The sequence below is a fragment of the Charadrius vociferus genome, unplaced genomic scaffold (genome assembly GCF_000708025.1).
Source record: "Charadrius vociferus isolate BGI_N301 unplaced genomic scaffold, ASM70802v2 scaffold362, whole genome shotgun sequence".
Lineage (NCBI taxonomy): Eukaryota > Metazoa > Chordata > Aves > Charadriiformes > Charadriidae > Charadrius > Charadrius vociferus.
The window spans coordinates 38,110-63,170 of NW_009647052.1; the positions used below are offsets into that span (position 1 = coordinate 38,110).

The 25,061-nt window shown below is 37.4% G+C and overlaps 1 protein-coding gene across 1 annotated transcript in view; it reads left to right on the forward strand.

Annotated features, from left to right (window-relative positions):
• IMPG1 (interphotoreceptor matrix proteoglycan 1) overlaps nucleotides 1-25,061 on the forward strand; it is a 66,206-nt gene that overhangs the window by 25,342 nt on the left and 15,803 nt on the right. Inside the window, exons 7-12 of the mRNA XM_009895754.1 lie at nucleotides 299-445; nucleotides 3,475-3,533; nucleotides 5,309-5,329; nucleotides 6,726-6,979; nucleotides 8,451-8,527; nucleotides 9,031-9,565. Of these exons, the coding sequence (XP_009894056.1) occupies nucleotides 299-445; nucleotides 3,475-3,533; nucleotides 5,309-5,329; nucleotides 6,726-6,979; nucleotides 8,451-8,527; nucleotides 9,031-9,565 (1,093 nt within the window). The remainder of the gene's footprint in view (nucleotides 1-298; nucleotides 446-3,474; nucleotides 3,534-5,308; nucleotides 5,330-6,725; nucleotides 6,980-8,450; nucleotides 8,528-9,030; nucleotides 9,566-25,061) is intronic.

Genomic DNA, 25,061 nt, shown 5'->3' on the forward strand with positions numbered 1-25,061 from the left:
AATGTTGATGGAAATAAGACTTGGTAGCAGTCTCTGTGCAAGAAATGGCTTCATTCTCTTCATCACCTTCATTTATGCATATCAAAGGTAACTCACAAGTAATAGAAAGCTGTTTGCAAAGGCAGAATAATTAAGCAAACAGATGGGGCTAGAAACCCTTGCCCTTTGTAAGATATGGTTCAGAATGTTATTTTGGGGACAGGCTTAAAAAGGAACCCTTCTACGTGTTAAATACTGAAATGTGGGGAAAAAAACAGTTTTATTTCTCCCCTTTTTTTCCTCTCCTCTTCGTTTCCAGGAGCTGGGAACAAATACTGTCCCAGAACTGCCTGTGGAGCAAATGGTAGAATTCAGTGTCACTCTCACTGATCAGGAGTACACAGCTGAACTTAATGATCCCAACTCCCCACAGTACCGACAACTTGCTGCCAAATTTCAGCTACAGGTAAGGAGGCTGAGTGAACGCCAAAATGTTGGCTTTGTACCTTGGCTGAGATTCATAATATGAAACTACCTTCACCATGAAACAGAACTAGAATCTACTGCCCTCATTTGAAATAGATAATTCCTGTTGTTTCAAGACCTTCAGTTTTCCTTCATGTATAGCCAGCTTTTCACCTCCTTTGGGCCATCTGTTCAGCCACCAAGCCAGTGTCTTTGTCAGCAGTAGAGTCTCAGATAACTGATGAACAGAGTAACGTTAGGAATATCATTTGGGCTAAATCAGCAATTCATGGACAGTACTTTGTCATAATTTAATTTCTACAATAAACCTAATGAGAAATGTAATATAAATGTTAAGAGTAATTAGCTACTATTGTCTGAACTATTCTTCAAAGGACTTACAGTCATTTTGTTGTGCATTACCACAGTTTCTGTAAGAACTGGAACATCTGTAGTGTTTTTGTATAATTAATAATATTAACTGAATGTTCGGCTATCAATTTAATAGATAAAGGTTAATGACTTGAGGTTCCCAAAAGCTTTTCTTAGTAAAATTAACTAAAGCTTCTCATCAGTTTCACGAGCATTCCTTAGTTCAAGCTATTTCATTATCTTGGTTCAGTTTCAGATATGCATAGAAAAATGGTGAAGCATGTGCCGGCAGAGCTGATAAAAATGTGGCTTCACTGGAGATTTCCAGTATTATCCTCAAACAGAACTGCCTGCAGACTTTGTTTACTACACATACAATGATGTAATTTAGCAATCTGACTTTTAAGTTATTTCATTAATTTCATGTATGGGGGGTGAAATGCAAAGTTTCTTGATTGTTAAATTATTTTCCATTGTCATGAAATTTTATCTGTCACTTTAAAGAGTCCAAAGCTGTTCTTGACATGCAATGTTGAATCGAAAATGATTTGTGGTTCAGTACCATGAAATACACCTGACGTGCTTTCTTCCAAAGACAGGTCATGGAGGAGGCAGAGGGCAATTTTGATACAAGACAGTTTTACAAGAGCACTCAAAGGGTGAGAGTGAGGAGATTAGATTCAGAATTAAAACCTCATCCAGCTACATGAGCTCCTGTACAAATTCCAGAGAAGCCTTTGCAAAGGCTGGGACGGTGGAGTTCCAAGTTTCTAATTTATTCCAGGACACAGCAAGAGGGAAGAGTTACAGCAGACATTACAATGCAAATGTTCAGAAGTACATCTGTATGCCACAGCAGACATTTAAAATGACATGAAAAGCAGAATGCAGATTCAGATGCTTACACTACTCAGTGAATCAAGATTCATTTGGCAAAAATAAGGAATAGGAAGCTACATATGTGTATACAGTTAAAAGAAAGCATCAACTTCATTATGATATAAAGAAAGCCAAGAAGAAATTGAACAGAGCCCATGCCGAGAGTCAGCTGGCAGAACATAGCTAAAATGGCATGCAGTTGCCTAAATATGGACATCTGGTGCCGTTTTAGGTGCACCGTGTTATCCAACACATCTACAAGGACTTCTTAAATATAAGAGAGCTGCATTTTTTTTGAACCAGCAACTGAGCAGAAGATGATCTTAAGGCACCTAAAATGATCGTGCTTGCCTAAGTTTAGGAAAATTAATTGCATCCTAGTGATTTAGGCCTTAATCTCCATTACTTTCAGTGAGTGTTAGTCACATGAATAACGTTTAAAACCTTCCCATGGTCTAATTGCTACTTCTGCACCATTTTTACTAAGTCAGACCAGGCACAAAAATGAAGTATTTACCTCAGCTCCTTTCCTTCCATCCTCTGGGCAAAGGAAGTGTAGATGGTAAGCCATTTTCTGCATTAGACTTCAGCTTCTTTTCTGCTTGCTGTAATGAAAAAGGCATCTAGGCTGATAGACTCTGGCTGATACCTAGCATTGTGACAACGTACTGATCTTCTGCTACTTCTTTTTCACTTAAACTACATGAGATGCAGAGAAAGCTGTGGGTCTGACTGCCCATTCCCTACCAGTTCTGACAAACTCTCACACATGAATGAGTTTTAAGTGTATGCTGGGTTTGTACAGAATCATACAGCTAAGAAAAAGGAAAGATCTCCACATTAGTTCATATACTTTTTAAGAGATATGATGAATTAACAGGCATTTTCACTTCTTTTCAAGTGCTGAATTCCCTCAACTCCACAGGCTTTGCTTTCAAATGGAAGGCTTAGACGATGTTTTGCCTGGTACTTAATGTGACCAGGAAGTGGATCAGAAAGGAACTGTGGAACTGTGTGTTTAAAACAAATCCCTTTCCTCTGACATAGAAGATGTACATAAAATATTTCATTTGACTTAGCTGTATAAAAGTTGTTACAATTGGAAAAGACCAAAAGATTAATCAGCTGGATCTTGAAACATTGTTAATTCTTAAGTTGCTGATAAAAGCACTTATTACCCTAAAGTCTGGAAAATGTATACTGAATTCACCTTATCTGCTCATTGTTTATTCTTCATATTGTGTCTTCTATTCAAAACCATGTAATTGTGCAATTTTTTACATTAGAATTAAAAAATATATAAAGTTATTCTATTTGTATGAGACAGTTAAAATTGTTTAATTTATAAATTATTTTTCAAATAATCTAAATTCATCTACATTTGGTAAATGTTTCTAAATAATTACCAATTTACAGTTAAGCTGACTTGAATCACAAAATTATTCATGAACCAAAATTGCTGAAAATCAGAAAAACATTTGATTCATGTTGTTTGACTTGCTCTATTATGAACTAGAGTATCACTGATTTACATAATTACATGACTAAAAAAACCTGTACTTTGTACTTCATTTTGCCTATTAACAGGTAATACAGACAGCATATGCAAACCAAATATTGTGTTTAAGTTGGGCAACGATGATACCACAAAGAAGGCAGCTGAGACTCTCTTCTAAAACTCTTTCTGAAATATGAAAAATATTGTCTGGGTATTTAACCTGTGCATTCTTTTTAGTGGTAGAACTTACACTGAGTTAATGATTTTATGTTTTTCTATAGATGCAAAAAATATTTGAGAAACTTCCAGGATTCAAGGAAATCCGTGTATTAGGATTTAAGTAAGTAAGAAAGTGGGATTCATTTTTCTATTGACTACTAGGATTCTCCTCTTCCTTCTTTCCCCCAAACATGAAGATACCTATAGAGTAGTGGGATGTGTATTGCTATAAACAGAAAATAGATTTCTGGGAACAACACAGAGACAATATGGAAAGAAGTGCAAACTCATCCCAAGTGAGACTATGAGGTTTTGAATTACTAAGTAGAAGTAGCTTTCATTCTCTGAGGGATGAAGTAATCAGTAAATCCTTTGAAATTGTTTGCCAGCAACATTGTATTAATGACTTTCTCAAATGACAAGGTAAAGAGAGTTAGGAGTATGATTTTTTTAGGTGGTTACTTTTTTGTGTGTGGATCCTGTGCCCTCCATAGATCACAGTGAAATTGCCTCGGCAAAAGAAGGTTGCAGGAGGATGCATGGTCACACATAAAAAATTTCCAATAGGTGTTTCCGAAGTGTTTCAACCAATTTAAAATGTTCCATTTTTTAATAAATTTGTGTTCTGATTTGCCATTTATTTTAGTTTTATCTTCCTTGTATGTTTACTGCTAATACAAGCTACCGTGTATTTTTTCAATAGAGAATCTACAGGGGAGAGGGGACCAAAAACTGAGGATTTGGTATGGTTACGCTTCTATAGATACAAGAAGATTATGTAAAGAATCAAGGGGGAAAAAATTATTAATAGTAAGAAATTACATCAAATTGAAAGGGTATAGAGAGTGGGAAAAAAAGACATAATTTCATGAGTGCTTATGGCACAGCATCAGGAACATTCAGTTCTTTTAGTAATATTTAATACATGTTGAAGAACATTCATATCACAATGCAATTTTAGACAAGAGCGTACTTCTTCCTAGCTTTTCTCTCTGCAAAATTGCTGTGGAAAAGGAGAAACAAGAGTGAAATAGACTGAAAATTAGTTGCTTTTATTTTGATAATGAAAGTAAGAAAATAAAAAGCTGGCTACTGCAGAACAAGCAGCGAAAAACTGTAGTAGCATCTTGCAGTTACAACTGGCAATAACGAACCTCTTTCAGTTGTGACTCCAGGAGATCTGGGATCCATTTCTTTTTAGTATCTTGGGTTTAGGAGCTGATATGAATCAGTGTGGAAGACCAGGATTGATTCCCATCATCTAGGAATTTAGTTAGCTCCTGAGAGTTACACATCAGCAAAGACAGGCGTTGCTGACCATTCTCCCTTAGCCATGTTGCTACATACATTAGCAGCATTTCCCACAGGGCAATATGGAAGGACAACATTAGAGATATGCTAGAGAATTCATCAGGGAAAATAACAGGGCATTATATTACAGAAAGTCCACATAGGCATATCTTCCAGAGGTAATTAACAGGTCAAGTTACCCCTGTGACTAGGATCTGAGTAGGCACTGTAATAGTTGCTACTACTGTCACAGGTGTTCATTGCCACCATAAAGATACAGATTAGCAATGACAGTTCTCAAATTGCACCATTTGTAGTGGGAAATAGGAAAGCAGATATTTCAAACTGTCAAGGTAAAGTAAAATTCCCATTTCCCCACTCAAAACAGGGATATTCCCAGTGTTTGGAAGGAGGAAAGTGACATGATGGAGAGTAGGCCGTCATTTTCAGACGGAGGTGAAACTTATAGACAACCCACAGAAGAAAAGATAAATTGTCAAAACATGTTTTTGATGTACGACTGATTGATTTACCGGTATACATGAATCTTTGTTTTTCTTTCTTTTGCAATCCTTTACCACACCTTTCTTCTCTGATGAAATGAAGACAGAAGAAGGAGAAAGATGGGTAATTTTTCTGCAATTCATAATTATGATTAATCATTTTATAGACTATTAGATGTAGGTAGATACATCGATAAATGTCCTTCATCGTGATGTGACAAAGCGAATTTATTTGTGTCTGCTGAAGTAAAAAATCTGTGATATAAAACAGCAGGGACAGCTTCTACCTTAATCTGAAAGTTTCATGTAGTCAAATTTTGTCAGGATCTCTTTCCAGAAAAGAAAATTGACCTATGAAAATTCATGTTCAGATGAAGAGAGATCTCTCTCAGTCATAAACTGAAAGTGGAAAAAAAAGGGGGAAACTTCATATTTAAATTTCCATTTTTGATCTGCTGCTTCCAGTTATATTCTCATATACACATTATCTTCAATAAGGATGTAGAATTTGATTTGTTACCTGCATTATCAGGCCAGATAGAATGGCAAAGAGACTAGTTACTGGCTTGATAAAATGCAGGGAGCTTTTGAGTGGCAATACAAACAGCTACAGCGTCTTTTGTTGTTGCTTAAAAGTGCTGCTGGGGAATAATTTGTCTAGCAGTTCCCAGAATTTCTCTTTTACTTATAGTTTAAAAAGAAGAATTGACTAATGTTTTTCCTGAATTACTGCAATGTCATATAAATGTAAATACATAGCACATACCAGTAAAGTGAAATTCCTCTCTCTCTGGCTATTTGATATTATAAAATGCTACATAGTGGAGTACAAATGTTTTACAATGTACTCATGGTTTTTTTATTTTAATTAGGTGAATATAGCATTTATGAAAAGCGATGCATTAACAATTGTGAAAATTTGAGACTAGAATTGTACACCTAGAAAGAAGCTATGCACGTTCATTTGGACTTAGAAAAGCTAATTCCCATTGTGAGAAGTGATTGGCTTGCCACATTAGCTAACTTTCTTGCTGTTCTTCAAAAATGAGTAAAAAATTGCCCTAGATATAATAGCATTTTTGCTTATCTGTAGTTTTATGAACTGTCTAATCCTTTTTCAGAGGTTCCTGTATAATTAATAGGTGATTATGGCTTCTAGTAACCCCAGCACGCATTGACGACTGTTTGAACCAATAATCAATGACTTCAAACTATATTACCAGTTCCACAGGTCTCTGAATAGTCACAGCAAACTGGATTATGTTAGAACATTTTTATAATTTTCTTCAATATTGATATTTTTATTAAAAATTGTGCATAGAAGAAAAAAATGTTTAGGTATAGCAAAAGTAATTTGAAGATAGTCTCATTAAAAAGAAGTATATCTGCATTGTTTTTACAGAAGATAATATGTTACGGTTGCATGTATTTTTGTTTGATTATTTGTTTGTTTGTAAAATCAGTCCTCAGGCAGTAACTGATTTTGTTGCACTGGGGATTTTTGCATCTTTTCCTCGCAGATCAAGCAGCACTATAGCACGATATGTGGTAAACTTTGAGAGAGATGGCTCAGAAATCAAAAGCACAGCAGATGACATCTCAACTATTGGGTCTAATAAAGTTGAAAATGAAAAAATTCCACTTTCTCCAAAGGAAGAGAGGGAGATATCAGCAACTAAACTCACAGTAACAGACCTTCAGCAACTGGTTGCCATCGCACTCCACGAAGACCAGTCCCTGCCAATGGACCTTGGAACACTTCAGTTTACTGATGGTCAGTAGGCAGGCCAGTGCCAGGCACAAGACTGAACCTTGCCCTTTCAAACTGATGCAATTTCAGTAAGGTCTCCTTTGCTTCTCTAACACATTGTTTTCAGTTGATATATCCCATTCTCCTAAGTGTTGCATAACGTCCAAAGGATGCACAGATCTAAGTTAAATTTTATAGCAAAATGGGCCTTTATAGTCATACGGCCTAACTTCCAATCACATTGGAGGATCTATTTCCTGGTTGTTTGTTTAGAAAAGCTGGATATTTTGCACAATAAGACAAATAAGAGGATAAAAAAAAATAAAGACTATGAATAAACACTATATAATTTTAATTTCCCAGTATGGACAGTCTCCTTTCTTTAATAAAACAAAAGCTGAGGGCTTTCTTTAACATAAATTTAGCTTTCTGAAAGCTAAGTCTCATTTGTAACAGTCTCATCTAACCTCCCAGTGAAGTCAGAGAGACAGACACCTCAAAGAACATTTGATCCCTAACTAAAATTGGTGGTACAAATCACACTGTAAATGTGCATTTTGCTCTCTGAAACACAGAGGCAGTGTAGATGGCAAGCCGGGTATGAAGACCCCCAAGAGAAGGTTGAAAGGCTGCATCCTGTTCAGTAATCCACATAATAAAGAGCCCCATCTAGTCGATCAATGATTTTTTCAAAGCTAACATCGCCCTAGTTTTGGGGAGGTGGGTTAAAAAAGGAGAAAATAATTTATAATATTTTTTCATATGTACATTTACCAAAACAATCTTAAAACACACACCAAATTTGATCTGTAGTGTTTAATTTACAAACAGCAGCATTAAAAAAAAAAAATATTTAGATGAACTAGTACTTTCTGTAAGAATAAAATGTTATATTTTAATGTAGATTAAAAGTCCCAAGGAAAAAATCATGGATATAGAACACTTTAATAATAACTATTTTAATGAACTTTTCCCCACTAGTTATTTTTAATAACCAGTTTTAGAAAAACAGCTTGCATGCAAGTATGTTTAACGAGCTCCGCTCAGGGGATGAACGGAGCAACTGGGCACTAAAGCCAAAACACTGAGACTAACAATGGTGTGGACTCTGGGTAAAACTGAAAAGAATCTAGGCTTAATGAGCAACACAGTATAATGACTCATCATGGCCCATGCAGATTTAACTGAGTGGTTCATATTTCAGCTGATTTTAAGCCTTCATCCGTGGTTCAGCTCTCTGCAGACCTATCCCATTTATACTAAATAAAGAGTACAAAGAATACTGCATATAAAATTCCTTTTTTTCTTCAGAATTGCCAGTTTAAATGAAAAGGTATGCCTTTTTCTTCTTAACGTGGATTTTTTTAAATAATTTTTTGATGGATAACAGTTTTAATACTCTTTTTTACTAAGTTGATGTGTTTTGATCAGTTTTCATGTGCCACTGGAAATGTTGTGCTCTCTTTCTATTTATTTTTAAATTTTTTTTTTCCAGAATCTATTATACCACCTAGTGATTTTGATAATGATATCCAGGCCATGGTCACTATTCCTCTGGCAGGCCCTGATTTGGTAAGTTAATATTGGTTGTTATACTTATTTATTTCTCCATGAGAAATGAAATTAAACAGTGTTAAGATGTACATAAGTATACAGAAAAAAGGCTCTTATGCTAAAATACATCTCTGCCTTTTATAATTGCTGTAAGGATGATTGTTGTGGTGTTATACTGCAACAGAGATACTGTTTAGAGCTGTTTACAGGTGAATATTACTGCTTGATTGCCTTTTCCAGTGTTAATTACAAAGTGAACAATGTCTCACCAGTTCAGTAGGACATCTCAATGACAGAAGGAGAGCAACTGACATGGATAGTGAACGTCATCTTTCTTTGACCATTTTTAAAATTACAGGCAATGTGATTAGGATCACATGCACGTCCCAAGCATTTTACGCATCCCATGATTTCGTGCAAGTTAGCTGTTTGCAAGCTCCTGTTTAGGCCAAGATTATTGGCCTTTTTAGCAATGAAAGCTAAACATAATAATGAAAGCTGCTTTTAAAAAACTTTTTCAGGAGGACTCAATGAGTGTGGAACTCCCACTAGGTTACCCCAGCCCAGCAACTGTGGACCAACCGGACATCTTGGTCAATGAATTTACAACGGGAATCCCTGTGCTAAGTGGAGATATAAGTGCTCCTGAAGACTTTAATAATTTTGTTTCACCTGAACCTGTGTTCCCCACCAAACCCTCCAGAGAACCATTTCAGGACAAATCTTCTCCAGAAACAGAAGATATCGCTACTGACCACCAAAGTTTCACAGTGCCTTTCAATGCTCTGGGTAGCACTAGCAGTCCTCCAAAACCAGAGGATCCCTATTTGCCTCCTCCAGCAGATGATTCTGCTAGCAATGACTTAATCACCGATGGCTATGAGTTTCCAACGGAGCAGGCTACCACACTGGCAGTTTATACCACAGGTAGCTTTACCCCACCTAATCTCCTGCAAGCCAGAGATGAGAATAGTGAAGCTGAGGAGAAGAAAGAACTGACTGATATAACAGAACCACCTGTCAAGGAATCTGACCAAGATAGTTTGTCTGGACAAGGTAAGACACAAAAGATTTTTCCATAAGAAAAAGTAGAAGAGATCCAGTTGTTTTTACACATACAGCCACATATAAGTACAGTAAGCATTCCTTTCAGTTGTGACAGATTTTTTCTGGACCATCAGAGGGGAAAAAATTACATTTCTGATGCCACTTCAGGAAAATCCTAATGTACCTGACTTCGAGGTTGTCAAAGCAAAAAAACCCCAACCCAACAACAAATGCCTAAGATAAGGCACGCTTTCTACAAGGTATTATGGTAAAAATTCAAAAAGGCAGAGCAAAAACAGGAAAACAACAACAAAAAAAAAGGAAATCCCAGGCTAACAAAAAAATCGTGGTATTTAAAACATGGAAGGTAAATTCCTTTGGATTCTTCTACAGACAGATCTGGATGATAGCAGCAAGAATATAATGAAATCATTTATTCCAAGCAAAGAGTACCATGAGTCAAAAGTTTATATATCTACAGGTCTGATGAATATGAAAATATTTTTAAAAATTCTGGGTTTAATGTTTTTTTTATTTGGCTTTATCCATACAGTAGGGTTTTTAGAGGCACCCAAATATTTGAGAGAAAACACATAATAAAACAAAACAGTATATATACACGTGTGGGTGGAGAAAAGTCTGTATAATTTAGCCTTTAAAATGAAAAATACATGATAGACATTTTTCCCACAATTATCAGAAAAGTGTTGACCCTGCAGATGAAAAAAGTTCGGACAAAGATAGTTGGGTCATCTTTAGGGCACAGGCAAATTAGGCTTTTCCTTAGAACAGCAAAATGTCAGTAAGGCTGCTGCCTCCATCGCCACCATCGGCAGCTTGGGAAGCCGTGCTAGATGCTGTGGAGAACTGTGGTGTGGGGGTCACTGGATTGTATGGGGCAACAGCATCCACTGGCAAAACAGCAGGAGCATGGTTCCTGCCACTGCCCTCCAACCATTCCTGTCTGCTGCCTCTCCAGCTCCCTGACCTGGCCCCACCAACTCAGCGTTAGGTCAGTAAACTTAAATTTTACTCACACTTCAAAGAAGCCCGTGCTAGCTGTGTGAGATGCAAGAGGTCACTACAAACACATGGGAGGAATTAGTTCTTTGATGAATATTCAGATGTGCTTTGTCTCAGATTTTTTACTAACTCTCTCAACAGAAAAGCGGAGGGCAGGTAAGAACTTCATAGGAATCAGCAGGATTCTCAGCAGGGCCCATGTAGTCTCTCAGCAATGCTAAAAAATCTGCAATAAACAAACAAAATACAAATTCAGTGACAAAATTCCCACAATAGCTTGCACAACCACGCTCAGTGATTCTGGGTCCCCAAGAATTTCATCCTCAAAGCTTATAAATTTGCTCCCTGCTTCAAAGTCCCCTGCTCCCATAGGAAGCTCTACTCTCTCCCCGTTCCACCAGCTCCCTCCTTGCTCAGTCCTTAGCCTTTCATGTCCCACCCTGCACTCCAGAAGCCTCCTGGAATGAGCGTAATGAACCTTCCCCCCCCACTTTTAAGATGTTCCTCCTAACCCAGCATGCCCAGAAACAGCAAGGAAGCACCTTCATCCCTGCAGCTTGGCCACATCCTGTAAGGCAAACAGGCAATGTTGGCACGCCGGGTTGGAAATATCCCACTGCATGGTGGTAACACCCTTCACGATGGGTCCACGCAACAGAAATGTGAGCGGGGGGAATGCCTATGTAATGTACTGTCTATAATATTGTTCTTTCTGGATCCAGTAAATAACAAGACCAGCATTTTAAAGAATAAAGAATGTAAAAGCTGCCACTTGGGATCCTACACTAATCAGATCCGGACAGGGAAGAGCATAGCATATTCCATGGTCATGTCTTTGCACCTGATAGTTTATGCACTGAACAAGAACTTCTTGTTCTGTAGTCTTGCCTTTACACACAGACTTCTGAAGTGAGTGAAAAGCAAATACTTTACGATTAGTAGTGGCTTAGAGATTAGAAAATCACTTCTTATAAGAATCAGTTGTGAAATGTTCCTGAAAATAAAGTTTCTGATGAAAAGTGTTAAACACAACTATTTTCAAATGCATGCTGAGAAGTCTTGTAGCTTTACTGATAATAGCACAGCATAGCTTCAAAGTATAGTACAGGATACCTTTAAATAACATTCATTATAACTGTGGAAAAGTATTACAATTGCAGGGGGAAAAAAAAAGTCAAATGCATTTTTATTCTATTCACTCATTGGGTTAGTGATTTGATGTCATAAAACCCACATAAAACTGCATATCTATTTTGTAATTTGCTAAATCGCTGAATAACCTTGTAGCCTAACAGCTCCAAATGACTGAAGAGAAGAAACAGAGGGTATTTGACTCACAAAAAAAAAAATGCAGAGCAACTTATGCTGAGGATACTAGTTCCATTCTTTTTCTTCAGATAAAAATTATAAAGGATTTGTTTATTGCAATTTATTATAGTTACTGCCCGACTGTTTTTCACTCGATGGGAGGAGAGGTACAGGAGATGGACCTCTCTCTGGCCTCAAGGTTCAAGCTTGCTTAATTGTTCCCCGGTGAGAGTGTGGGACCACAGTTCATTTGACTCTCACAAAGGCTCTGATACTTCAGATCAAAATCAGGATTAGAATATGCATTTCTAAATTATCCTCAGAGACAATAAATTGCATAGTTTAATGAATTTTACTGTCATCAGGCAAATATCAGAACCAAGGGAAATTTTAGGAAGGATAATACAAATGAAAAGTTCACCACTTACTAACCCAGATTTCTTCAACAATTTTTTTCTCATATAATTTGAAATTCAGTAAAAAAATACATAAAGATTTTTCTTCTTCCTAAAGCCATTATTGCCAGTGCCCAAAGAACATGGAATTGTTTCCTTGAAGAGGTGTGGATCTTCTGTAAGTGTAGGTTTGATCCTGTAAGCACCTTGTACTGACACTTTAAACACATTTGTGTTGTAACCTGTCAATCTGCCAGACAGAATGAACTGTCTAGAGCTGTAAAAAAAGTTTCCCCAAAATAAGGCCCACTATCTCGTTCCTCCTTGTAGAACACAAGTTATATCTAAAACAAGTACTAGAATATAAGAATTCCATCATCATGTCTGCAACTGAGTAAAAGGAGAAAAAAAGATTGTCTGGAAATTCCAGACTTAACAACTTTTATGACAGAGGTTTTATTAAATTCAGCAGTGTCAGTGATATTAATTTTAATATGCCAAGCAGAATTCCTCACTAGCAGGTACAGAATTTTTCACACTTTGTGCCTGGCTGCACTTCATAGCCACATTTTTTAGTAATATTTTTTTAGAATCATAGAATCGTTTAGGTTGGAAAGGACCTTGAAGATCATCAAGTCCAACCATTAACCTAGCACTGCCAAAACCACCACGAAACCATGTCCCTCAGCACCACATCTACACATCTTTTAAATGCCTCCAGGGATGGAGACTCCACCACTTCCCTGGGCAGCCTGTTCCAATGCTTGACAACCCTTTCTGTGAAGAAATGTTTCTTAATATCCAATCTAAACCCCCCTGACGTAGCTTGAGGCTCCCTCCTCTTGTCCTATCACTTGTTACAAGTGGGAAGAGACCAACCCCCACCTCACTACAACCTCCTTTCAGGTAGCTGTAGAGAGCGAGAAGGTCTCCCTTCAGCCTCCTTTTCTCCAGGCTGAACAATCCCAGTTCCCTCAGTCGCTCCTCATAGCAATTATTCTCCAGACTGGTCACCAGCTGTGTTGCCCTTCTCTGGACACACTCCAGCACCTCAGTGTCTTTCTTATATTGAGGGGCCCAAAACTGAACACAGTACTGGAGGTGGGGCCTCACCAGTGCCACATACAGGGGTACGATCACTTCCCTGGTCCTGCTGGCGACACTATTTAAAAAAACCAAAACCAAAACTAAAACAAAACAAAGAAACAAACTTTTAACTGTTGCTAATGTGAAATGGCAGGAACTACTTAGACAGTGTAAGGTTGGACAGACAGTTGGGGTTGCCTGCAATTCTACTACATTAATTTTCACCTATTTCCCCACCCTACAGTCCAAAAGATGGAGCAATTTTTCTTCATCACATGTTTAGAATTTTAAGTTCAATATTCTTTACCATGAAAGAAATAGCTGGCTAGTAGAAGTAACATAGTTTGAGATTCTTTTAGGTGTCCTCATCAGCTGTATGTTTCACAGATGGACTTTATTGGTTTGGCTATCACATTTGTGTAACTACAGGATAGATGTACATTACTAGAGATTCCTGAACACTGAATGTCTACAAACTACTCCAACAACTTTCATTGTGCCTACCTGAAATCACTGAGCAAAGCAATAAAAAAAAAATTCTTTCACAGCTCCCAAAAAGATAGTCAGACTCAGCCTCACACACAAAAATACACACAGAGTTCTGCATACAACATCTAGGGCAAGGAGTGTAAAAAGCAGATGAGGGACAAAGAGTCCAACTAACGAAAGCTGTCCTTTTAAGCCATGCCAGATGGGATTTCTCAGGTTTGGGCAGTGAATGGGAGGAATGAGCCAGGAGCAGGTGTGAAGCTTCTTTCAGATGGTACTGTGCTCATTCTGGACAGTGATGCTGTCCTTGGGCAGTAAAGAGCAGCCCAGTGAGGATTAGACAGCCGTGCTGGCCAAATGGTGATGGCAGTTACTGCACCCCTTGAAGTAGTCCAGAACTACTAGAAAGATGCTAAGCTGTCTTTAAAGTAAGCCTAACCAATGAATTTTAAATTCTGGTTTTAGATTTATTGATAGAATTAAAAGAAAAACCCTGGTACAAATTTCCAGACCTCTTACTGAGAAGTTCTGAAATGCCTGGATCAGATGTCGTGGTTTAAGCATATGACTACTCAAAAAGGTTTTTCTTTGCTGTAGCACCTTCAAAATCTAGGTTATTTCCATTTTTAATTTATAACCAGTGCAAAAAAACTGCTTTTTTTTTCTACTTTCTGAGATTATACTTGTTCGGTGTTCTCTAGCATTCCTCTTTCTTCTTCATATCTTTTCCCCTCTGGACTCAACTCATCAATATCTCTTCTGTATGGTTAAATTACTTCTCCCTCTCTTTGCAATCTGCCTGTGACTCTATCTTAAACAGCATGAGCATTCAGAAAGGAAGCCACTTATGTAACATATTAGACAGATTGTTATTTCAAAAACCAAGAAAATTTCAGCAGTAAAACAAATGCAAACAAATGTATAAACAGATACAATAGTTCATGAAGTCTGTAACAACAATAATGGTATACTTTTACTTCCTAATCAGTAAAAAGAGTTTTAATTTATATTTGGTTTAATTGTAGCTACTAACAAATTATACAATCCAGGTAAATGATTATCTAAAAATCCTGACCATCATGGAGGAAGCAATATTTCTGAAGAAGTTATTCCAGAAGCATAGGACAAAATAAAGCTAGCAGTAATATACTTCAGCTATTCTGTTGTACCACATCTCAGTCTCACCAGCCTGGATTATCCTCAAGCTCTCAAGAAAGACTCTGAGTGAAGACGACTCTACAGGGTGTGTCACGGAGCTTTTTCTGTGAGAAAAAAAACACTGATGAGGAGTAGATGATGGTCACATCTCTGTATGTGTAGCTGATAAGAACCTCATTAATTTCCATAATTGCTCTCATGTTCACGCAGCCTTGTTGTGAGTGGTCCCCTTTGATACCTGCCTCCTGCCCACCAGTTAATTCAATTGTGCACTCCTCACTCACTACTGTTGCTAAGCAATCTTTAGAAAAAATCCATTTTCTGGATGTTTAGGGATTCTTTCTGCCTCTGCTTTGTCCTGAGCTGCCTAAGCCTCATCTGCGCTTAGCATAGCTTTCTATTTGGCATAACCAGCATGGTCACGGAAAAGAAAACCCCATAACTTCTTGCAAGAACCACTCTGGATGTTCCCAGGATTGGAATTCACCCATTCTGTGTGCCAGGAATGCTCACCAGTTTTTTTCACATCAGTCATAATGCAGGGTAAGAGCTCCTCTGTTTCCTTGCATGTTTTTCCATTTTTCTTGTTTCTTTCACCATAAACTGACAGGCTTTTCTCAACATTGTCTCCCATCAGCTCCTCTCTGTGCCCTTTCACTTGTCACTTGCCACTTCAGATGTGCAAAAATGCTTTCCATGGAGGTGCTACTTCAGTCTGATGCTTGGAGAAGTGAACAGGTAGGTCTAGCTATGTCATTTTCTCAAACATTAGATAGGATATTGATTAGCTTAAATGCTATCTGTGAATTGAAGACAACGTTAAATGCAAAAGTTTCATCAGCCCCATATCATGATATATCAGATTTAATAAAAAGTTCATATTATGTTCACTGTTAAGATAAAGTTAGAATTGCGTACTCAGAGTACTACAGGTATCCTAAAGAATCCTAAAGATATTACAGTATGTGATTAGCATATCACCAAAATTTAATGACTGACTGCTGCTCAGCTATCTTGATGCTGGGAACAGCAAGAACAACCTGAATAGAACAAAACCTTCAAAACATACTTAAAATTGCTAAAATGAAATGATTAATCCAAGCAAAAAAGTATGAGAGAAACAGAGAACTACCTATTTTTCTGACCTAACACATCATTTGTTTAAATTACTAAGCTATCCAATCACTTCAGTTCAGTCTCACTATAAGGTTAAGCTTTGCTTCCTTCAAATATGATTTCCTATTAATGCCCCCCAAATACACAACATAAATGCATATTAACCATAACAAGTGAAACTTTACTTTGTGTAAAATTGGTAATTCCAATGACTCATTGAAATTACTGTGTGTGAAGAAAACAATTTATATTTCTGCTAAGAAAATTTGCTTACCCAGAGGCAAATCTTCCGAGCTACGTGTATAACCAAAAAATGCATCACCTTATTCTCCACCTGTGTAGGTAGCAGGCAGATATACCTCAGTGCTCGGACACTCGTTCACTCCTACTCTTTTTACTCTTGAGTCTCTTCCCCAGACACAGGCACACATTGCTATCCCATTGTTTCCACAAGTGCACACCTGCACCGGATGCTCATATTCTGCACACACACTTGGGGTTTCTCTCTCACCCCGTCATCACTTTTGCTAGTAAACTCCATTGCTCCTGCAGCTAAGTCTGATGTATCTCACATGCTCCCTTTTAAGCTTCAGTACCTCTGTTTTCCGAATGCTATTGCTTCTTCTGTAATTAGCATTCCCCTGACGATTGTCCTCTTCCATGTTCAATGCTATTTCACTCCAAACTAATCATCTCCCTCCCTCCAAATTCACCGTAATACTGCTGACTTAAAATCAGCCCACTCATGAAAACTCAAGCTTTTCATTGGTTGCAGGTAACCTTCCGCTACGAGTGAGACATTACATATGTAATGTGGGCTTTCAGACATTCTCGTCTCAGATCACATCTTGTGTTAAAACCAGCCCGTGATCACCTTTCTGCTTGTGTGCAGAGACAAGATTTAAAGCTGAAAAACAACATACTAATGTCCTGAATAAAATATAATTATTTAAAAACCCGTGACCAATGCAGTAGTAAAATAAGAAAAATATTTTCAAACAAATAATACAGATTTTTAGGCTGAGGGTGTAAGATTACCCTTTGCTAGGTTATAAATTAATGAAACTAATGAAGTTTAGATGTCATATATTCCAGTTGGAGCAAATATCAAGTCAAGTGGCACTGCTGAGATAAACTTGTCCTAAATAATGCATTCTCTTTGCTCATTAAAAATCCTTGGTCTTGCTGGCTTTGAGAAATAACCTGTTATGATCAAATGGTACTAACATTTTGATTTTCTAATATTATTACAGTCCTCTCTTCAGAGGATTTAGTATCCTTTCAGCATAAGAAGGTCCATTTGAGCTCAGCCTGGCATTTTTAATAGTGCATTCCTTGTTAGGGGATAAGTCATGACACCTGCACTAGACAATTATAGGCAAGTTGTAACTTGCGTGCTCTGAATCACATCCGTGGATGGAGTTTTATGCCTCTGTGTACTGGCTATCGAGAGGGCTAGACTTTCCAGTTTTGATTCTCTCAGCCATACCTGACATGCTTCACACAGATGGCACTGATGCTAACAATTTAAACTGCATGTTCTTCAATCTGAAAGATGCCATAGTATTTAACAGACAAAAAGACATGGAAATCTTAAAGGGAGGGAAATTTGCAGTAATGTTTATAATAAATTTAATGGCTTCTGTGTTTGTGAAAATCTAGAATGTGCAAAACTCCTGCCAGGATAGATCTCATGTATTTGCACATGGCATTTTAAAGAAAAAGAAAGAAAAAAAAACCTCTGACTTCTCATAGAAAATAGCATTTTTTCCAATACATTCTTAACATTGCTTTCTCAATGTAACTTTATAGAAAAGTATATAAAAGAAAGGACTAAACACAATTTCAAGCAATGATAGCCAGGTGTCCTTTAGGAGGCAGAAGTTTCACTTTCATTCTATAGAATGGTAAGATCATTATGTACATCAGTAAGAATATGATTAAACCAAGCCTGAATGCAAACAAATTAGTTTCTTGTTCATTTTATTGCATTTACATGTTCAAGTTTCTTTGTCATTCTTCCCCAGTTGGTGGATTTTTTTTTTTTAATTAAACTATTGTAGGATACACTACTTGTAGAATAGTGGTGCAAATAACAGATAACTGAATTTATAGTCAATATTTTATATATGGCCAAGTATTCCTTTAATAACCATCTTTATTGCCATGCAGTTTGGAATGATGAGCTTTCAAGCAGAGTGGGAGGAGGGCATTGTTGGCATAGCAAAACCTGCCAGGGGGTGACTGAGAAAACGAGTGGAAGTTGTCCCTGCCCATGGCAGGAACTAAGTGATCTTTAAGGTCCCTTCCAACACAACCCATTCTATGATTCTATGATTATTCATGAATGACGTCTTCATACCTGAGAATTTAAATTCCTAAGCAATAGCTTTCAATAAAATTTGCCATTGTTTTGATTTATTTTTCTAGAGATCAGGAGGAATGAGGTTGGAAAAATACTGCAGCAATAATACATCTCAGTCCTTTCCCCTAAATGTGTACATAGCCTAGAGCAGTGACTGAAGACCTGGCTAAACTTGTCTTAGATCATTATGATAAGATCCATTCTCATCTGTACTAAATATCTTATTCCTCATTTCAGAATTGGGCATTAACTGCCACTCTAAAGTGAAACAACATAACCTAAAATTATGCTGAGCAACTCTTGAAGAACATCAGAATATGCCTACATGATACTGCAAAGCTCCAATAAAGATAAAAGTAGTGTGGCTTGCGGAGAATGCATGCCTGAAAGCATAAGGACAGACAATTTTGCTGGTGATACATGGCAGGGCAGAAGAGAACACACTCAGCATTGGGTGCGGTTACAAAAAAAAAAAAAAATTCCCCCTCTGTTGGGAAGGGCTAATGAGAAAGTATCAGTTTTGCTTTGTCCAGGCACATCTATTACAATCCCGTTTTATTCTCTTTTATTGAAAATTTTTTTTTAAACTGTTGTAAGGTTAATACTAGTTATACCTAGTGTTTCTTTCATTTGGAGGAAGCAGGGCAGTTTAGACAGCTAACTAGTTATTTTTTTCTAGTTTTATTTTCCCATTATAACTGTAAGTTCTATGATCAGTGACTCTTTTTTTAAAGTAACAAATAATGTTTCATCATTGTATTATCACTGCTACCCAATAACAGTTAAGAAAAGTTAAATGCAATCCATTTACTTTAATCCAAATGTTTTACATAAGAACAATCCCAAATATTTATATAAATATCATTTTTTGAGAAACTGGAATGTCTTAAGACCTCTGCACCCCAGTGTTATATGAAGGTCTCCTAGGGAACTTCAAAGCAAACATACAGCTAAAGTCCATATGGACCCATTTTACTGTACTGTGAAGCCTTTGCTGGTTTTAACATTTAAACTGCCTGCTCCCTAACAACAGTGCTCTGCTCAGATTCAGAATCCAACCATAATGGATGGATTTAACAAGCCAAGTCAGCGCTAAGCCGTCTGGTCCAAAGTCATTATCAATATCACTAAAATTGAAGTGTATTCTTACAATGCAACATAGTGCAAAACTAGCAGGATCTTCCCATCTTAAATATCACCTTCCATGGCTCTCACAGAGTCGCTTGTTCCATTTCAAAACTATGAGAAAAAGCAGATTACTTACACCAAAGGCACAACAGTTTAGAAGAATGAAATACTCCTCGTTCTGTGACTTTCATTCCATTAATTACATGGTTGTCACATACAAGTGACTATATAGTATGAAAAAAAAAGTGTATTCGGTGTTTTAATTTTTCTTGGCAAGTCTTAAAGTGCTCATCTGATGACAAGATTTTAAAAGAGTCATGGGATTTAACTTTCTAATTTCATGTTTGTCTTTTCTGTTTTTAGGTCCTTGGGTCAACACATTACTTGAATTTATAACGTGTGACTTCTATTTTGTTTTTACCATTTTGCAAACTAATAAACTTCAATACCACAAAATTGTCTGATGGTCCCATCACCTACAAAAATTTGCTCTTTTTTTTCTTATCACACCGTTGAGAAAAATAGAGAAAGCAGACAGGGATTTGGAGGGTACTTTCATTTCATTCCTGAAGGATGGGTATTGTAACCTGTCAGATTTTGTGTCTAATCATTCTAAAGTAAAATAAATTAAAAATAGTGTTCCAGGTTCTCCATTTGGGGAGCTCCAAAATCCAGTGGCATGGAGTATTTGCAACTTTTACTGCCCCTCTGTTCCACTCTCATGAGACCCCACCGGGAGTGCTGCGTCTAGCTCTGGAGTCCCCAACATAGGAAAGACATGGACCTGTTGGAGCATGTCCAGAGGAGAGCCACAAGGATGATCCGAGGGCTACAGCACCTCTCCTACGAGGAGAGGCTGAGAGAGTTGGGGCTGTTCAGCCTGGAGAAGAGAAGGCTCCGAGGAGATCTTATTGCAGCCTTCCAGTGCGTAAAGGGGGCCTACAGGAGAGCTGGGGAAGGACTTTTTACTAGGGCATGTAGGGATAGGATGAGGGGGAATGGCTTTAAACTGGAAGAGGCAGGTTTAGATTAAATATTAGGAAGAAGTTTTTCACTTTAAGGGTGGTAAGGCACTGGAACAGGTTCCCCAGAGAGGTTGTCGAGGCCCCATCCCTGGAGGTGTTCAAGGCCAGACTGGACCAAGGCCTTGGGCAACCTGGTCTAGTGGGAGGTGTCCCTGCCCATGGCAGGGGGGTTGGAGCTCGATGATCTTCAAGGTCCTTTCCAACCTAAACCATTCTATGATTCTATGATTCTATGATTTAGATGGATCCTTCTTTATGTTTCCAGGTGTTTGTAAAGCTGTAGGTTATTTTCACACAGACTTCATTATTTTAAACTCACAAAATAAAATTTTTCAAATTTAATTGTAGACCAGTCAACAGCGGGCATAAGGGAGTAAGACTCCTGAAGCTATGGTTTTAAGCAAGATGTTTCTTACTCAGCTTTGATTCCATTCTTTTATAGAAGTGTATTCATATTTGCAAATTCACTGCTGCTCAGTTTTGCTTCTCTGTTTAGTTCATTGATGTGAATACCAGTCAAGTCCAGACTTCTCAGTTTAGCAAGGTGTCTTACGTGTTTAAGATACATTTTAATATGATTTTACTATGGTAGCAAATAGTGCAGAACTTCAATACACAATAGCTTACAACAAATAATAGTCACAGCGGCCTCTGGCACTTTTAACATGTTTTCATTGTAAATGTACTTACTAATTACCCTGTTTCTCAAGACTCTTCTAATCTCGGTTGCATAATTTCTTTAGTGAGGACTTTAATCAGAAAAATGACTTCTAGAGCACTTGAGCACTAGAATGTCCTTTTATCTGGCAACCTCAGTAGCAGATGAGGTAAAGGTTCTGTAAATGGTAAAAGTGACTTGTCATGTTATGGAAATAACCTACCACTGACCTACTGTCCATACAAGGTATCTCTTTATACACCCATCTGTTTAGTACTCTTATAAAACACAGGAATACTGCATTAATATCCAACTTTATAATCCCTTAATTACAAGTGTGAATACTGTTAACTGCCTAAAGCAATTAATATGGAAATACTGACTTTTCTTCTGCTGTAGTCAGAAGAGTGCTGAGGCAAATGGATGTTTCTGCATCTTTTCTGAGTCTTAACTTAGAGAGGCAGAACAGTCACCATAACTAGGTGCAGCAGCTCTTGAAGTCAGTGGAGTGTTTGTAGTGGGATGATGGTTCAGGCCCAGGTTTTACAGATTATCACTGACTGCTCTCCAGTCTCTTTCCTTAAATACTTCCATTGCGTAGTTTCAGTGCAGAATGAGGTCAAACATTGCTACTCAGAGATTTGGGCATCCTTTAAACATCAGCTATGCCCGTAATGTTCAAAGTACTTGTGTGTTTCTGAAATGTTTAACCCTTTAGAACTGCTGAAACAACAGAATGCCAAAGACAGTCATTAAAATTTAACAGTCAAGTCTCTCAGTACATGAATTTGACACAAGCCTATAAAGTAAGCTTGCCCAATTAATTGTGTATCATCTATTGTATTTCCACCTGTTGCACTTAAATGACTACTTTGAAGCTGAAAAAGTTAAAAAAAAAATCAAATATTATACGTATTTATTGCATTACTTCAATGCTTTAGAGAAATAGGCTTACTCAAAAAAACATGCAAAAAGCTTTAATGAGATAACCATTAGCAGATAGCTAATTGAAATAAAGTAAGTCCTCAATAAAACAGAAAATGGCAAGCTGAATCACTATTTTTCAGCCATGCATTGGCCAATGCATGTGAAAATGGTAATCAAAGAAAAAAAGAATTTGTAATCACCCAAGAAACTAATATTTCAGAGGGCTATTACAGGTTCAGTGATGAAACATGGCAGATGTGGCACCCTTTTGCTATTGACTGACTTCCATGAAGGATAGGAGAGCTTGTGGATCAATAAAAATATTAACCCTAAGACATTCCATAAAGGGAATTCTTTCTCTGCACTGGAAGCTTTGTGTGAGTTGAGTAAGACCAGCTAATTTACATCAGTGAAAAGCTTATGGGTAGTCAGACTGTTGTGATCTGCATCATTCTGCTACTTTCAGGCATAATTAGCTGCACTGAGAAAAAAATTGCAGGGGAGTAAAAGTAGTCAGGGCTTGGCTTTGTTCTTAATGATTTACACTAAATCTTTATGGGTCTTTGAGGAACAAGTGAAGAATTCTTTGCTTTTTATTTCTTCAGTCATTAAAGAAATACATAATACTACAGACCTCCAAAAAAAAAATCATGGTAAAAATCCCAAAGTGAGATGAGGACCACGTTGTAACTCTGTTTGGGAGGAAACATCCCGAATCAAACACAGTCTGTTGCCCTGATCAAATTAGTCAGCTAAGCATGAAAGTCAATAAAACAGGGTTGTCCAGCTTATCTAGCTGTTACCAAATAGAAAAGCGGGCCTTGATGGCAGTGTGTGGAGCCCAGCTAAAGAAGCACTCTTGGAGGATTATTTCATAATGAACATTCTACAGTCTTTTAGCTTTTCAGGTCTTGATTTTGCAAATTTTATGTTAGCCTCTTAGTTTTGAAATTGTCAGGTAGAGCTGAATTGTTCTGAGAATAACGAAAGAAGATCATTACTAAGTAGTATTTTATTAGGATAGAAAATATTCCTCTGGTGACCTCATGTCAGAATGACATTTATTTGCATCTCTGGTGGTGAGAACATGATGATGAAGCACAGCTGCAAGCTATGAAAATTTTCAGACTAAACTGAAGGCTTTTCATATAAGTTATGGAGAGCACTACATAGTGGTGGAGCTGCAGCTATCGGGCTGCTCTGTGAAAAATTAGACTACTCAAAAAATTTCATGGAGGATGCTAAGGAAAAAAGGCCAAGAGATACAAGAACTTTGATGACTGGAGATGGAGAAGAGATGGGTTTTGCTCCCAGTGAACTGAGGTTCACTGGGGCCAGTGGAGAAGGCGTTCTGTTGTTTTCACTGGACACTGAACCTGGCTTCTTGGAGAGATGGACAAAATGACAGCTATAGATCATTCTGCTTCTTCTGGCTTGGCCTTACAGTTACAAAGACAAACTTAATCAGTAATTATGTGCTGCGAGACATTTGGTGTGACAGGTTAGGTTAATGATCTTCTCTTAATTCTCTTAATCCTCATCTTACTTGTGCCCTAGTTAAAAATGAAGGACCTGAAACACAAATTCAACACTTTCTCTATTTGTACACAACAGTCCTGCATCCAGGGATTTCATGGCATTTCAGGGACCAACAAAATATGTAAATTTGAATCCAGCTACGTGCTGTACCAGTCTACCTGGTATTTACATCAGCAGAGCTGCCCATAAGGAGATTCTTACTATGCGTTATGGACCAGTCTCCTAATCGCACACTTTCTCCCTCGTTAGTTATTTTTTTCCGCCAGCATGTACACAAATACATACATAAATATTGTAATACTGTAAATTCCATATACAGAAAATATCTGTCAGTGGACTTGGAAGATTTGTCTATTGCCAATAGGAAATGTCAGTGCTTATTAAGTTCATGAATGAAATGAAATGCCAGGACCTCTTAATGTATAACCTCCTGGGCCTGCTTATTAATGCAAACCCACTAGAAAAGTGTCTCATGACAATTCGACCTTTCCCAAACAATAATTCCTTATTCATGGCCAGTTAAGAGGGTTTTCCGCACTTAAAAAAATATAAGAGGACCAACTAATTAGATACCTAAAATAAAGTTGTTGAAATGGCAGTTGATTTTTCCTGATAACTCAAACCTCTGTGTTTTACTCCCGCAGTTGGGAGTAAATGCCTGCATACAGCAATCTTTTTACAAAGATTTAATATAGCAATGCACCCAGGAAATTGCCTCTTAATTTAGTGTTTACACATCTTTGCCAACAGCCGTTTAATTTTAGATATAAAACTCTCCTCAGTACAATATTGTCCTGCCTTGTCATAGCGATACAAAAAAACATCTGGAGAGTTCAGTGAACATCTTTGTGGGAGGGTAAGTGGTGGCTGGGAGTTGGAGTTGAGGTTTTTTATTGCTGCCAGTAGTTTTTCATTCCATGTCACTCTTTAACCTTCAATATGGTTACTCTGGGGGTATATTTGAGTTCAGCAGCTTCTTTGTTGCTCTCTGTGGGTTCCCTAAAAAAAACTGAATGATAGTGTTGTAGACCAAACTGTATGCTGAAATTAAATATTCTGAGATTAATAATGTCTAAATCTTCAGTGTTTGTACTTTTAGAGGTTTCATAAAATAATTGCCTGTGTTTTCTATAGCCTTCTGCTGTAAAAATCTCATCTACAGGGCAAACTGGGTGAACTTTTACAAATAATTGCTTTATGATGGACCAGTTTAAGTGTATTTTGTGCTCCATTTCCAAATTTTATATATATGCGCATATAGAATCACAGAATCATAGAATAGTTTGGG